Source organism: Notolabrus celidotus, chromosome 6, assembly GCF_009762535.1.
Source record: "Notolabrus celidotus isolate fNotCel1 chromosome 6, fNotCel1.pri, whole genome shotgun sequence".
In the NCBI taxonomy this organism is placed as follows: domain Eukaryota; kingdom Metazoa; phylum Chordata; class Actinopteri; order Labriformes; family Labridae; genus Notolabrus; species Notolabrus celidotus.
Window position 1 is genome coordinate 2,821,632 of NC_048277.1, and position 17,117 is coordinate 2,838,748.

Below are 17,117 nucleotides of genomic sequence, written 5' to 3' on the forward strand. Positions count from 1 at the left end.
CATAAAGAAAAAAATAGATACATAAATAAAATATTTCAATATATAGATAAATAAATAAATATATACAGAAAAAAAAGAAAAAATACATAAATAGATACAGAAAAAAATACATTTAAAAAAATAAATAAATAGATACATAAATAAATAGATCAATAAATAAATAAATAGATAAATAAATAAAGGTGCTGATCTCTTCTTATTGCTATCATAGTACATAACAGAGAATCTGTCCAGTTGATGACATCATGAGGCCTAATCTTCATGTTGAATCAGCAGCAGGGTGTAAAGTGTGCTGTGGAGGATCGATCCCCCTTTACTTTTTAATAATATCACTCACACTGCATGTTACATCTTCATATCACATCAACACACTGGTGATAAGAGTATATCTGCATCATGTGAACACAGTGAAGGGATGAATATAGATGACTGTGTTAGCAGCATGGTGTGATGACTATGAAAACAGCTCCTCTGTGAGCTTTGTGTGACTGCATCTTTTTATTAACACTCTCTCTCTCTCTCTCTCTCTCTCTCTCTCTCTCTCTCTCTCTCTCTCTCTCTCTCTCTCTCTCTCTATCTCTCTCTCCCACGCAGGCCTACAGCTCCATCCTGGTAGTCATGGTGATCCTGCTCAACATTGGAGTGGCTATTTTATTTATTCACTTTTTTATTTAAAGACAGCACCCCTTTCAGAGTCAGCCTACCTTCACTCCAACAGCTGAAGAGTCTGAAGAGTATTAGGACCAGTTTGCGGCCCCCCTTGAGTTCTCGGATGAAGGAAGACAAAGAGCCCACAGGGGAGGGGTGTCTGCCGTCATGTGAGCTAAAGGTAGTTGACCCAGGCTGACATCTGCTAATCTTGATCCTCTTTGATGAAGAGTTGCTGAAGTGCGCAGCCCAAAGAAACAAATGGTGGATGTTAAAGTGGTCTAAAGGGAGAGAACGTGGTCTGAACTTGGACTTAGTTTAAATTTTTCACACACTATGAACTCCGATGGGCTGAAGTGGTCTGATCTCCAGGCCACAGGGCGGACCCGGCATTACAGCCGGGACTCTGCTTCTTCTGTGGGCTGACCGAACTGAACAGACAGACTGTTCCACGTTCAGACAGGCGTCATCAGATTTGTAACTTATGATTTATTTATTACCATTTTCTGTCGTGTACAACATGTTGATGGATCAGTTCTTTATTTTGACCCCCTTCTCTTTGGACTCTGGCCTTTTGGTTCTTCCACCTGCCCTGGGAATGTCACTGATACCTCAAGGTGTGCATCTGAGTGTCTGTGTGTCCTTGAAAGGATCAGGGTCTTTATCACACACACCTACACACACCTACACACCTACACACACACCTACACACTGTCCCCACTCTGATGTCATTTTTATCCCACTTTTCATCTCGTGCTGGGAGTGTGTGTATGTGATGATATGAGAGCACATGTGTGTGAACGCCTTTGCATTATTTGCTTATTCCAGCAGCAGCAGTGTGTGTGTGTGTGTGTGTGTGTGTGTGTGTGTGTGTGTGTGTGTGTGTGTGTGTGTGTGTCTCCAAGTAGCCCAGTGGCTTGTCCCCACTGTTCATAAACTATAGATCTCATAGATCTCATAAGGATACAGCCACTGCGTATCCACTTGTCCCCCCTCTCCTGAGTCTCCCTCCCTCACAGAGTCGGAGGATGGAGCTTCCTTCTAGTCGGTGGAAGTTTAAGACACACCCCCCTTGGCAAAGTCCTGTGCTTGCTGTATTACTAACAGAGGTATTCTGCATTCACTGAAGCAAAGCCTGCATGTTCAACACCAGAGATTTTACTTTAAAACAACATCATGATGATAAATCACTGAAGCCCACGGCTTTCCTCAAAACTCCTCCTGCACTGTGAACCCGAACAGTCCTTCTAACTCATAGCCATTAAGGGAACATCACTCAAAACCACATATTTTAAACTGATCCATTTCATTGAGTTAATATCCATGTCCAAATAACAACTTGTGAGTGTACAGAGGGACTCTGCGTGTGACGTCATCAACGTCACCACGTACTGTAAGTCTTCACACACTTGAAAAACCCCGATGGCTGTGCTTCATGAAGCGGCAAGTACTGAGGAAAGACAACGCCAAACCGCTGTACCGGTACAGGGAAGACCAACAATGATCCAACAAGGGACAGGGGAACCAGAGGAACTAACTTCAGAGTCATCAACACAGGTGTGAACCAGTGGCAGCTGGCCAATAGAGGGCGCTCGGGCGCTGCCCCACCACATTACCTTTAATAAGACAAAATAAATTGAAAGAAATGAAATAATGAAATTATATTCTGAACTATATTTATATGCATTTTTAGATGAGCGAGATAAATATGATATAGTTAGTGATGAGTAAAGTTGTTTCGTTCATCTGTGTTGTCTGATTGGTGACATGTTTTTGCCCTGGGCGCAAAAATCTTTGTCCATAGACCCTCGTTAAAAGTTGTATATGCGGATGTCACACTGATTCAGGAAAATTTCACAGCATGGATCGGACCAGACTCCCTAGTGTACTGTTTCCCACAATGCACAGCTCTAACATTACGCTTCTTCTTTTTCTTCTTTTTTAACGGTGGCACTCAGGTTTTAGGTGCTGTAAAAATGATTCAATTCAATATAAACCACTTCTTAACTTTTTAAATCATCAGTGATGCTAAAGAAGCAGTTTATCTATCAGCTTGGCCGTTGTTTACTTCCGCGACGATCGGACAGAGATGCAGAATGGAGAAAGAGAAATTAAATAATTCAGTGAAATCACTTCAGACATCACCTTTAGAGAGGAGAACGTACCAGGAGAAGCTCCACGTGAAAGAGCGCAGACCTGATCAGCCCAACATCACAATACAACCGGTCTTTTTCCAGGACCTGGTTTAACAACAAGGCTTGGCTAACTGCATGTAGTGAGGCTAATGCTTTATTCTACTTTCCCTGCCTCCTTTTTCAAACGTCAGGATCTGACCCAGCATGGATTCAGACAGGTATTACTGATTTGAAGCTCTTTTCAGATGTGATACCTTAGTACATGTTGGCTTGCTTTTTGGTATATGTCTATTTTGGATTTATAGCCCCCCCTGGAGAAAACTCCACCAGCTGCCATTGATGTGAACACAGGACACAGGTGAAACTAATGAGGGGAATCACAAAAGAAGGGAATCACACAAGGGCATGACGTAAAACTAAACTGGAGACACAAGGATTCAGAAGTACAAACTAAAACAGGAAACACAAGGATTCAGAAGTACAAAATAAAACAGAAAACACAAGGATTCAGAACTACAAAATAAAACAGGAAGCACTAGACACGACTAAGAAAACACAACAAGAGACATGGATCACTAAACACTCAAGAGAGACAAAGGAGAGCTAATACAGAAAAAACACGGGGAGGAACCAAGGCATGAAACAGAAGAACTAAACCAATCAAACAAACCATGACATGAACTCGGTTTCATCTAGTATGTATTAATTAAAAATATAAAACATGTAACTAATACATTTGAGTTGGGGAAACTTAAAAAAAAAGAAAGAAAACAATTGAGTAAACTGAAATTGTATTTTATAATTTCAGTTAAACTCAAAATTGTATTTCCTCTTCTTAAACACTCTTATGTAATCAGTTACCACAAACATTTTGAGTCATTTATACTTGTTCGGGTTTACAGTGTGGAGTCAACAAACCTTTGATTCTATACCTGCAAGATTTATGAAAAATGCTTCTTTTTTTTTTAGGTCAATCTGATAGAAATGCAAAAAGGCATGCTTCTGTACTTTAGTGCGATGGTTATTTGTTGAATCTGACAGTAAGAGAATCTTCAGAGGCACATGTGCATGTTACGTTTGGTAGGAGAAGTGTCTGGATGGAGTCGTACTTGGCGTTAATAAAGCCAGCGTAAAACAGTAAAGCAAAAATCTGAAAAAAAAAAAAAACATTTCTTTTTTTTAAAAAGATATTTTCTGGGTTTAATAAAAGCGACTGGAGCCGTGTTGTGTAGTTGAGTAATACTCCAGTAGCTTCTTTATAAATAACTGGTTATGATGATTTTGTTAAAAAAGATGCAAGAGGAGCCAGGACTGTCTTCAGGATTTACCTTCACCTATCCTCAGCCTCCACTTCACCACGTCAACACCTTTACTGACAGACAGACGAAAGTACAGGCCGATACACCAGTCCAAATGTGTCTATTTTTATAGTTGTGTAAAGAAAATGTGTGTGTGTGCGTGTGTGTGTTTGCTTGTGTGCACATAACGGCGGTTGAGAGTGTGTGCATTCCCCATTTCCACGTGATAGACGGGCCGGCTGAGCCTGTCGTCATCAGTAACGACTTCCAGGGGACAGGAAGCGGTCTTTCTCTCAGACAGGGTTTCTTCAAACGCGGATTGGAACTGAAACTCTGCTGTTCGCTCATCGCTAATGTTTACCAATTTATTGCAAGAGAATCATCTAATGTGCCTGCACCCCAAGAGGCAGTACAAGATATGTTCATGCATTTATTTTTGTCCCAGACTGAAGCCCTATTCTCTGTCATCAGCCTGGTGATGATTCCCTGCAACACCCTGTTAGTCCGCAGCATGCTTCAGTATGCCAAGCTATCTCTATAGTTTGACTCTTTTTCTTTTTCTTTCTTTCTTTCTTTCTTTCTTTCTTTCTTTCTTTCTTTCTTTCTTTCTTTCTTTCTTTCTTTCTTCTTTCTTTCTGGGAATTACTCTGTTTTGTTTTTGAGTAATGTGGAGAAAAATGAAAGTGTTTGAAAGAAAAATATGTTTGTCTCTTGTCTTTTTTTCTTCTCTTTGCGTTGCAGCGCTGGATGCAGAGGGTACGGTGGCTGGGAAGTGCAATGCAAATCTACAAAGGATGAAACACTATCACAAGGTTATGAGACAAATTTACATTTAAGAGAACATTCTTCCAGATTCTACCGGAAAGGGAATGTATCATGCATTTGAAAATATGCAACAATATGCTAAATTTCCAGTGTTTTCAAATGCATGATATTCCAAAATCAGATATAGCTGTGATTAGCAGGAACACATTTTGAACATTTTATAAAAACAAAATGACATTAAACACTTTTACCAAGGCCAAAACAAATTTACATTTAAGAAAACACATTAGAATAAAATCAGAAACAATTTTATAAGAGTTGGAACATTTTTACCTGCAAACAAGCACACACACATGCACACACACACACACACACACACACACACACACACACACACACACACACACACACATGTATGTGTGTGTGTATATGAAACATGGGAGCAGAGAGCGGAGAAAACATGCAGCAGCCGGCAGTCGAACCGGCGACCTCTGCGACGAGGAATATAGCCTCTGTATGTGGGGTTCTACCGGTCTAAGCGCCACACATACAGAGGCTATAGTCCTCTGCCAGCCACCAGCACCCCGCACTAAAATATTTCAATTCAGACTAGGGATGTACATTTTAAGTATTTTCTGTGATCAATTTTTGGAAATGTTAACAATCAATTATCGATTAATTGATAAAAAAAAAAAACATTATAATTCTTACGTCAAAAACATGGCGAAATACGTTGTTTTCCCCCTAAATTATGTTTTCTACAGCAACAAAATGCATATAACAGATGGGATTGAATACAGGTACATGTTTAACACAGATTATCATTGATCGGGCTCATAATAATATTCTACACGGACATAATCTTATAAAGTGAAGGCTCATAATACTAACAGAAAATTACTTCAGACTCACAGTGTTCAGTTTTCTGTCTACTCGTTCTTATTGAGAAAAATAATCATGTGTATTTGATCAGGTGTCAGCCGGGAGCGCAACCGGGTCATAATCAGTCCAGCTGCAGAAAAGCCCAGACGGCTCTGATGTTGCTGATCTGTAAACGTAGCGTACCAGAATTTCCCACCTGTCTGTTACCTTCGTATCCAAAGGTGGGAAATGTCCTGTTTAAAGCTGTCAACCTTTGTGTTGTTGTTGGCAGCAGTTTTGTATTGATCCTCTTTTAAAAAAGCGCACGGGGAGACCTGACGCACAGCCCCCAGCTGAGCGTCTCCGCTGTGAACAACACCTTTAACAGCTGATTCACATCCAAACATGCTTTAAACTTAAAACACCTCCCTGATAGATTAATGTTATACGAGACCACATGATGTTTGTTCCACGTGATGGAAAATTGATAACAAAAATCTGTGTTTCAAGTAATTTCTTAACAATCAATTAATTAATATCGATTAATTGTGGTCATCCCTAATTCAGACTGATAAGAGAACACCTCAAAATGTGTTCCTGCCAATCACAGTTATATCTCATTTGGAATGTCAAAATAAAAACCATTTGAAATCCAGCATTTACATTTATGTTGCACATTTTCATATTACAGAGGTCTTTTATTTTGAAAATCATTGATACCTACCTTTTCTGTCAGATTCTGACATTTGTATTTTGTTTCTGGTAAAAATGTTCCATCTCTTTAAGTGTTTCTAATTTTGTAAATTAGTATTGTTCTTGGTAAAAGTGTTTAAAGTCATTTTGTTTTATAAAATGTAAAAATGTTTTCTTAAATTTAAATTTGTCTCCAACTTTGTAAAAGTGTTTCATCCTTTGTAAATTTGCTTTGCACTTCCCAGCCACCGTACAGAAGGGAGGGGCACAGGACTGGTTGAATGGAGACTTTCCTCCATGAGCAATGAGCGTGTGCGTGTGTGTGTGTGTGTGTGTGTGTGTGTGTGTGTGTGTGTGTGTGTGCTGAGGCGGGGTCTCCTTTAAAATCCATGTTCATATGGGGAGGTGGGATACAGGCAGGAGGAGTCATCAGGGTTTTTCACCTTCCACAGAATGAATCAGTGTTTGTTCATCTTTCTAAGTAATGTCTCAGATGTTTTATGAGCCCCGTGTTCAGGCATGGTTCAAGACTCCTCCTGCTTTAGGCTTTAACACGGACATGTGGCGCCACCGTGCGGTCACACACATAAATTACACATACCATCACCACAAGGCTGCATTAGGAAACTCTGTGGAACAAGGGTGGTACATTTTAATTCCAGTGGGTTCAGTCAGGGAGGTCTTCAAGTGGAAGTCCAGAACTTTATAATGTTGAGGACGATTCATATCAAGTAGAGTTTTCTGAAGCAACTGTAACATCATCAACAACTGTCCACTATAATAATGATAATATGCATGATACATCTCTCTATGTGTGTGTGTGTGTGTGTGTGTGTGTGTGTGTGTGTGTGTGTGGGGGGGGGGGGGGGGGGGGGGGGGGTGTATTATAGACTGTATGGTATGCATGTATAAAAGCAGGAGAGGAAAGCAGCAGCAGACATTCCTCTGAGCCAATCAGATCTGGATCCTTGATTACAGACAGGACTCTCAGCCAATCAGAGACCTTCTGCATGTTGCGCTGATGTAGCAGAGTTGGAATAATCTTGTGGAGAGCTTTGTTTCCCCAGATTTTACCTTCATGGATCACAGGGACCGTCAAACTACATTTGGGGCAGAATAGGACAACACACTCTGAGGAGGAAACTTTCTTCTTCTTCTTCTTCTGCAGTTTTTGTTCACTTTGGATTTCGAGTAGGTAATGTCTGGGAAATGTAGTGAAGTTCATTTCATTGGCAGCATCAGCTGGAGCTTCAGACCAGTCCTGTTTTGTTTCTAAACTCCAGCGGGGAGGATCCGCTCCTCTCTCTGTGGAACCATGAGGGCGCACGGAGACCAGCGCGGACATGGATCATTGTGCTCCGTGTTCCAGGGGGGGAAGCTCATCTCCAAAAACCTCACTCTGTTGGACCGACCTCGTGAGTGTGACGGGTTGTTTTGGTAGTCTCCGTCATCCTGCAGAGTCTGAGTACCTTCAGGTGGTCGCGGTCCGACCGGCGGAGAGGGACCCGGCGGAGGGACTCCTGGCTGCCGCGCTGCGTCCTGGACACAGACTGGTCTAGATCGTCTGCTTTCAGGCACTTTGGCATGCTTACAGTCTGGACTACCTGCAGGACACAGTTACTGTAGCAGACATGTGTGCAGAACAAACAGATTAACAGCATCAGTCACATAAAGGACTCAAGTTTCAGATCAGCTTGCACTATCTCGGCCCTCGAGTAGGGGGACTTCCCTGAACCAGTACCCCTCTAACTTTACATCGACTTGTTAAAGTTGCTTTCAGGTGCCTGAAACTTTCACAGCACTTCTAACACTAAAGTGAATGTGATGGTGGAGGGCCGGGCCTGTGTCCAGAGGGAGGGGGTGTATCGCTGGTTCTCCTACCTCACTTCAGCCCAGAGAGCAGAGTTCCTGTGCGGCCTTTTGGATCTCTGCGTCCCCATCGAGCTCCGCTTCCTCGGCTCCTGCCTGGAGGACTTGGCCCGCAAGGACTACCACTCCCTCCGGGATGCAGAGATCAGAGCCAACAACCCCACAGACCTAGCCGGCCTCGCCAACATCACGGACGAGGTGGTCCGCAGCAAGCTGCTGGTGTCCCTCGCCCTGCTCGGCTCGGACAACAGGGAAGGGGCGGGGGTCCTGTACCGGATCCTGACCCACATTGACACCGTGATCAATAATTACGGCCTGTCGCTGAACGACGGGAGGACGGATGAGCAGTTCCTCTTATTGTTCACCATGGCCTCTCATCACTCGGCCTTCAGCTTCCACCAGAAGCAGGTGCTGAGGCAGCAGCTCGGACAGATCCAGGACGTCTTACAGGTGAGGGGGGCGCACACAGGAGGGTCACTTTAAGATGAGACCTGACGTCTGCAGGGTCAAACAGGGAGTAAAAGGGGGGCAGCTGACAGAGTGCATGGATTATTTTAAACCAGGGGTGTCAAACTTATTTCAGTTCAGGAGCCACATACAACCCAAGTTGATCTAGAGTGGGCCAAACTAAAATCATAACATGATGAACTATAGACAACGACAACTCTACATGTTTCACTTTGTTTTAGTGCAAAAAAGTACATTCTGTAAATGTCTCTTTTTACATAAACAGCTTTTGTATTTTTCACCATGATGAGTCTCATAGTGGGCCAAATATTATATTCTGTAAGCACTGAAACCTGCTGCCAACACACCAAACACACAGGTTTCCCAGTCACCTTCCACACAGTGTGATGTTTACTGCAAAAGAACAGAGATTATAATAATGAAGAAGGTAAAGTGGACTATTAAGGACCCCCCTGCTCCAGCATGAACAGTTTGCATGTTGGACAGTGTTGTATGCAGGGGTCCAAAAAGTCACAAATCTCGACCAGATTATGCAAACTGAAAATATTCTTTTTCCTCTCTTTGAGAAAAACAGTCCCGGAGCGCTGTTCAGATGTGCTCTGTCAGCCGTCTGATTGCAGGACAAATTTGAAACAGTAGTTATGTTTATTGAAAAATTGCAGTTAATGTCTTCTCTGTATTTTTTTCACTTTGCAAAGTAATCCCGTGGGCCGGATTGGAACCTCTGGCGGGCCGGTTTTGGCTCGCGGGCCGTATGTTTGACACCCCTGTTTTAAACTATCTGAACCACTTTGACTCAAAAAGTCATGCCCTCAAGGGAGAAACATACATTTGACTGAAATACAATGACCAAATATTATCTTCTGTAAAATCCTTTTTTACTCAAGCAGATCAAAAGTGCTGCTGGTCCTTAGAAATAAATTGTAGTCATTTAAAAATGTGTATAGTTCAAGAAATATTAGCCTCTGCACATTGATATAATCTAATACAGGGAATGTTTGAGTTCAGATGCAACTTGAAGTGCTTACACTAGTCCAAGCACAGAAGGTCTCTCTTGGCTTTGGATAACTGTTATAAGGGGGAAGCTCATAGATATGATAAACACTATACATTAACTTGATCAGCTGTATTCAAGGCGTAAGAAAAGATGATAAACCAGAGGAAATACTTAGGTTAAGCCTGCAAATCTTTAATTAAATGATGTACTGAGATTTGATATTGAACTTAATTGAAAGGAAAGCCAAAGAGAGACAGGACCATGTGTAGAGAGTTAGGATAACATGCACTGAGTGTTAGAGTCAAACACAGGTCAGAGGCTGCAAAGACTTTTCCTCTGTGTAGAGCAGGGGTTCCCCAAGTGGGGGAGACAAATGGGGGAGCGTGAGATGTCTTCCAGAATGTTTTTTTTTTTCAAGTTATCTAAAAATAGTACATTTTACCCATTATAATAAAAAATATCAACAAGAATAGTAGCAAACCTTGAAATAAAACCTTGAAAATATAAAATGTAATGAGTTTTCAGGCTTTCTTTGTTTCCAGATGACTCCTAAGTTTAGGGTTAGTGAACAGTTAATTATCAAAAGCATCAGTAGCAGCAGGTTAATTCATAACAGCACAGGAAACACAGACACATGCTCATATAGGTAGGGCCATTTTCTGCAGACCAGCTACATGAAGACACATTAAATCACTTTGAGGGACAGTGGGGGTCACGAGTCTTTGGCACCTATATTTTGGGGTGAAAAGTTTGGGAACCCCTGGTGTAGAGGACTGTGCCTGCACCCCGATGATCTGATGTTTGATTCCTATAATTTGTGATACTGTCTTTGCTCTTATTGACTTTTTATTTATTTCATGTTCATGTTGACAGAAGCAGAGGATTAGACAGTGATCAATATGTCTGAAAACCAAACATGAGTACTTAAGAAACACAAGAATACAGAATATGTGTTGATTACACTCAAGCTCTCATACAGGAACCCCAGTCTTGAGGCTGCAGGTGAGATGTCCCCGATGGTTCCTGGGTCATGACCCTGCATCCTACATGAAAATAAATCAGGTCTTACTCTTTATCATATATAAATGCCTGTAGACTCAACAACCTCTGCTGGATGCATGGTTCTATATTCACAGACAATGTGATAATTCCCACGATCTATGACAGACATTATTCAAGATGAAACAAATCATTACCTTTTTAATCTTTGTAGCCGTCTTGCTTGTACGGAGGCCCAAAGGGAAAATTGATTGATTTATCTCCTTGTTTCAGAGGCAGAGCAGGACTGGGATAAAAAAGGCACTTGATTTTTCATAACCTGCCCCATCTGTATATCAAATACCAATCTGTTCTAAATGATTATTTAATATCCATTGCACAATCTAAAACAATTCAGTATTTTTCAGAAGTGAAAATACTTTTCTCACAACAGCTGGCTCATATGAGAAACATGTGAAAATGTTCTGTAAGGCACAATAGAATAATCAAATAAAAAGATAAGTTATGGTATGATAACCACAAGCAAATGTCTGGGGTGTTAGACGGAGTCCTGAAGAAATGCTATGTTCAAATTAATGCTAGTTTTCTGTGACTACCAACCCTAACTTTAGGTCCAAAACTCCAAAACGTTTCCAGAGGTGAGAGAGGAGATGTAACAGGATGGTAAACATGCTCCTGTCCTCCTGTCCAAACTGTTCTGAAACATGTTGCAGGCACCAAATTTAAAATGAACATATATTTTTTATAATTTCAGTCTCAACATATAATTTGTTGTCTTTGCACAATTTTCAAATAAAGAAATGATAACAGTTTAAAATGATTTGCAAACCATCGAATTCCGTTCTTATCAATGTACACTTTTTTCAAATGTACACAGCGTTCAAACTTCCTGCCTTTCAGAAGCCCTCCCAGTGGATAAAACATGATAGATCGCCCTATTGGCAATAGAATAAAATAAAAAAGATCTTTATTGTCATTGTTGTGAAACAATGTAAAGCAGCATTAGCAGCATGCTAAAGAAATCAACATTTAGAATAACACAGTAAACAGTAGATATGAAATAAAGGCACAATAAAATAAAAAGATACATTATGGTATGATAACGTTGAGCAAATATCTGGGATTCTGGGTAAAAAGCAATTTTTTTCTGTTCAACACAACCTTTTTTTCCATCAACATAGGGCATATCTGAAACATTAGTACAAATGTATGTAAAGAAATTCATATCACTACTTAAATGTTGATGCACCAAGAATCGTCCCAAACATTAGCTTCTCTGTCACTTGGGTTGGTCATCTGACAAGCATCCATTCCCCTCAGAGATAAATCGGTTCCCATCTAGTGTATGATTGGTTAGCAGGTGCAGCAACACCAGCACCTCGTCAACATCCAGGCCAGCAGCCAGAGCAGCCAATGATATACTAAAGGTGCTTTTCCACTGGAAGTACCAAGAACTTTTAGTTCCAGGGACCTCTCAGACCAGTAGAGGGCAGTAAGAAAGAGACGAAGAGCAGATACAGAAAAGATGACACCATAGAAGGAGACAGACAGGCCGGCATCATCATGTGTGACACTACAGTTAGCCTGTTAGCATGGAGGAGATGTAGCTTGTGCTGTTTTTGATCGTGCTTCATTGTAGATGGATTTGTTGAATTAAGACTTGGAAGGAGACGAGCGCTCGTGACAAAGCTGATTCCAAACGTGTGAAACGCTCGACTTAAAGCAAGACGACAGATTTTAAAAAGAAATCAGGTTCCAGTTCCAGTTTAAAGAGCGACCCTGTTAACTGGAGACTTTCAGCCGGATGCATCCCTCATAAACGTCTTTAGATGATCATTAAATATCTGATGAGGATATTTTGAAATCTTAATAAAAACTAAACTAGTTTGCATTCCCGTGGACTCCCTCTGTGTTTCAACAGCTGTGTAAACTCCACAAACACTGACACGTTCAGCTGAAGGTCTCCAGTTTACAGGGTCACTCTTCAGACTGTAACACCAGGAGCTGACAGAGATGCGTTCCTCCAGGCTCAAAGAAGACAATGGTTAAGAGTTACTAAATCAAGAGCTGGAAGAATTTCTCCGTTATTAATGACTTAATTAATGAAGATGTAAGTTGGATTTTTACTTGGGCGGCTCAAACTGTTGGAACGTTATGATGGAAAATATTAGTGCTTTTGAAACTGTGACTTTTTCAAACTTTGGCATACCTTGAAACCAGTAACCAGCCCAGAGCTAATGATTTCAGAATGCAGAGGAGAGAGAGAATACTGAAGAGCTTACAAACGGTCTTTAAATGCTGCTAAAGGCAGATCTTCGTTCAGTACTACTTTCTGTGCACTGGTGGCGTTTCAATCAATCTTTATTTGTAGAGCCCCAAATCACAACAAACGTTATCTCAAGACTCTTTTACAAACAGAGCAGGTCTAGACCACTCTATGTCAAATTATGAACAGAGACCCAACACCAAGACAGGATAAGACTCAGTCTGACCCCACCTTAATCCACCATGAGCATTGCACCTCTCAGTATTTAGCTAGTTACAGCGGAGAGGAAAAACTTCCTTTAACAGGCAGAAACCTCGAGCAGAACCAAACTCATGTTAGGTAGACATCTGCCTCGACCGAGTTGGGTCTGGAAAGAGGGATAGAGGAGAATAAGAGAGAGAGGGAGTGGTGATAGTGATGAGACGAGTAGTAGAAGCTGTTGCTGCTGGAGTCCAGCACGTCCGTATCAGCTGGAGTCTGAAACGTCCACAGCAGGAGGACGTCTACGGCACACCACTGCAGTCTAGGTTTCACTGTGAATTGTCCAGCTTGCAGTACGGTTTGTACCGATGAAGATCAGACTGTAGCTCCAGCTTACATTACTACAGTTTGAATGAGCCGTCAGTTTTGTAAAAGCATTTTTTATGCTACTCAGTTATTATACTGGGAAGGACAAACCTGAGAGTATCTGTTGTTGTGTTTTCAGCACGCATGTTCTTCTCTGGGGATGGGCATTTCAAGCCATAATACTATTAGATAATCATTGTCATCTATTCAACGATAATTCAAATAATCCCCCACCCCCACCCCCACACACACACACCTGTCCCATTAACAGCAGGACGAGGTGCTGCTAGTAGCGGGCACTGACAGTGTCTGTCTCAATCTTTATGTCTGTGTTTCTGTGATGCAGCGTGGTGTGTGTGTTTACATTTTACAGTCATGCTCACTCTCTGGAAAGACGTGTGTAGTAGTGTGAGATTCAGAAACAGAGAAAATCATTGTGATTGTCACGAATGTCTTCTTCTTCTTTTGCTACTTACAGTGTTGCCAGCTCCTCAGTGAGGAAAGTAGCTATTGGCTGTCCTAAAAGTCACTAGAAGTTGCTAAATGACATCATCACTTAATTTGCATAATTATATTTGTAATGGATGCTGCAGGAGAGACGTGTAACGTTGAGGGAGAAACAAAAAGAGGTTAAAACACCCTAAATATGTTTATAACTACACTGAGGAGCCTCCAACAAATCAAAGTAAAATTTTACTTTTTTTAACCAGAACATTTTCAAGACGTTTATTGTTTACATCTACATGAACTATCTAAAGGACCAACAAGAGACAGTCGGCGGGATCAGCCAGCGGTGTCTTCGTACATGCGTGATACATTAACAGCCTGGATGTTGAGGGAGAACGCCTCCTGCTCTGAATGCAGGAAGGAGGGACTCACAGCAGCATCCACTGCTCGTTGAGTAGAGTAAGAACAATACATGCTTTAACATCAGTCTCCAAAAGTCTCCATTAACACCAGAAAAAGTTGCTAGATGTGTTGCTAAATATAGAGACAAAGTCACTTAGTTGGCAACACTGGCTATTTAATGCAGTTAGCATTCTTCTTCTTCTGTTTCTTAATGTGGTTAGCATTAACAGCTTTAAGACGCTCTGTAGCCACCTGCTAGTGGGAATACCGTATTATAACCAGGCACCGGTAAAAACCATGAAAAATTGTACTTTTAAAATGAGAAAATATTCAAAGTGAACAAATATTTGAATATTTGAAAATCATTGCCCATCCTTCTTCTTCTCCTGCTCAAAGTCAGTTCACCTGATCAGTAGGCAGGAGACATCAGTCAGTCAGCTGGCAGTCAAGCTGTTGATGGAAACCTTGTGTCCTTTTGCTTTTCATCATTTACTCAGTAACTCATGCAATGTAAAACATAGTGCAGTATAACACTTCCTACAAAACAACTTAAGTAAAAGTAAAAGTCCTGATTTTAAAAACTACTCATAAAGGTTCTCGCGCACAAACAAGCTACTCAGCTACAGTAACTTAAATAACTTTACACCCCTGGAACTAACTTCATCGTTACAGTCGTACAGCCTAATTACCCCGGCATGCCCAGTCCTCTTTTTTCTTCACTGAGGAGAGAGTTTATAAAAGCTCCCTTAACGATAGCTCAGGTGCTTCTTGTTAACATCATCACCAGTAAAGTGTTTTCATTTCTGTCCTCTTAGGTTATTGAAATGGAAAGATGAGGTTGTGTTTTGAGACATCATGTTAAAGGTGACATATCATGCAAAATTGACTTTTTAATGGTTCTCTACCTGAAATATGTGTCCCTGGCATGTCTACAAACCCCCCGAGAATGAAAAAAATCCATTCTGCCCCTGTTCTGATTTCTACACCTTTCTGTAAATGTGTGTGAAACGAGCCGTTTCAGACTTCAGTGTTTTTGTTACGTCACAACAATATCTGGTCTGTCACGGAGTCAGAGCTCGGAGCTTGTTCAGCCCATAGACTGTATAAAATACAACTCAATCCCCCCTCTGTTTTTCATTACCTGCACACGTGTGCTAACAAGGAGCTTAGGAGGGAGGCATGCTAGTTGTAGGCTGTCTTCACAAAGGTCGGTTTTACTCCCCACGTCTGCAGATTTGAAGATCTAGTGGATGATTTTTATTTATCATGGATAAGTGCTAGCGCTAGTTAGCATAGCCACATAGCTATATGTTCGTAGCTGTGTACCAAGACACACGCCTACATACTGATAAATAAAACAACAAGAAACACTAAATCTGTGACCAATCCTTCAGAAAGGTCCTGCTGCAGGCGCCTCTCCGTCAGGATCAGATTCTGGATCAGATTCAGAGGGTTGAAGTGACGCGATCTCTGAGCAGCCGTGTATATTCAGCCAACATGTAAACATTAGATCAACGTGCTGGAGAGCCGACGCACATCCACTTCCTGAGGGGGCGTGGTCAGAGAGAAAACAGAGTGTTCTGAGGAGGACTGAAGAAGAGGGTTTTTCAGGCAGACAAAAATCTGATTTCAAAGTGTTTTTTTGAGCATAAACTTTAAAGACATGTTTTGGGGACCTCTTAGACCAATATATATTGATGAAAAAAGCATGATATGTCACCTTTAATATGTGTTTTTGCTGGCTGAAGAAAAGACATCCAGACCTGACTTCAATCCATTTTCAATCAAATTTAAAACTAAAATCAAGATGAGTGTCACTTTAATGAGTTTCTGACAGGTCACTTTATACTGAAGGGTTTGTAAGGCATCAAATGGAAACAGAGATTAGTGAAATAAGAGATGACATATCTGTCACATCTTACTCCAGCTGTCATTTGTTATTTGAACATGTTGATGTCTGCAGGTGAGCAGCAGAGGAGCCAGAGGAGCAGAGTCCCTGGCCGCAGGCCCCTGTAACGATAAAGTCCCCGTCTGTAACCCTCAGCTACATCACCATGACCATGACAAGCCTGCTTCCACCACATCGTCCCCCGCTGCCTCCTCCTCCTCGCCTGATGCCAGCGCTTCTCACCCGCCTTCACCTTCCAGCCAAACCTGCCACACGCACTGCACTCGCTGGCGAAAGGTAAGGACTGATGAAGTCAGTGCTTTGTTTGTCAGCTGTGTACATTTAACCATCAAACAAGTCTTCAAGAAATAGATGAATAAAACATTTCATGTGTTTTCTGAGGGTCTGTTGAAGGAAGGATGTTAGATATAAAACATTAGGAGGGGAGAAAGATTTGCTTTTCTTACGCACTTTGAGCAAAATTTTAAATGTTAAGAATAAACTTGTAATGAAGTCGAAATTCAAATGTATCCATAAAATCAAAATGCAATTAAGAGAGTAAAGTTGAAGGTTGCTAACCGATGATGTCACACTTTAGCATGAAGCTATTTCCTGTTCCTCAAGCTAGGGCTGGGCAATAATGCCATAACGATAATTATCATGGTATAATTTTTCTCAATATAAATATGAAAAATGTTTGATAAAAATTTGATATATCTAAACCTGTAACCAGTGTTAATTTCGTTAACGAAAATTAAGACGATAAATGTTCGTCAACGACTCGTTTTTTCATGACGAAAACGAAATTATAACT

The 17,117-nt window shown here is 41.2% G+C and overlaps 2 protein-coding genes across 2 annotated transcripts in view; both read left to right on the forward strand.

Annotated features, from left to right (window-relative positions):
- The window catches only part of jph3 (junctophilin 3), a 55,102-nt gene extending 53,955 nt beyond the window's left edge, over nucleotides 1-1,147 (forward strand). The window contains exon 6 of the mRNA XM_034686006.1: nucleotides 595-1,147. Within this exon, the coding sequence (XP_034541897.1) occupies nucleotides 595-675 (81 nt within the window). The 3' untranslated portion in view covers nucleotides 676-1,147. The remainder of the gene's footprint in view (nucleotides 1-594) is intronic.
- A 6,243-nt stretch (nucleotides 1,148-7,390) lies between these two features.
- Nucleotides 7,391-17,117, forward strand: part of zcchc14 (zinc finger, CCHC domain containing 14) — a 52,319-nt gene continuing 42,592 nt past the window's right edge. The window contains exons 1-2 of the mRNA XM_034684980.1: nucleotides 7,391-8,719; nucleotides 16,379-16,600. Of these exons, the coding sequence (XP_034540871.1) occupies nucleotides 8,225-8,719; nucleotides 16,379-16,600 (717 nt within the window). The 5' untranslated portion in view covers nucleotides 7,391-8,224. The remainder of the gene's footprint in view (nucleotides 8,720-16,378; nucleotides 16,601-17,117) is intronic.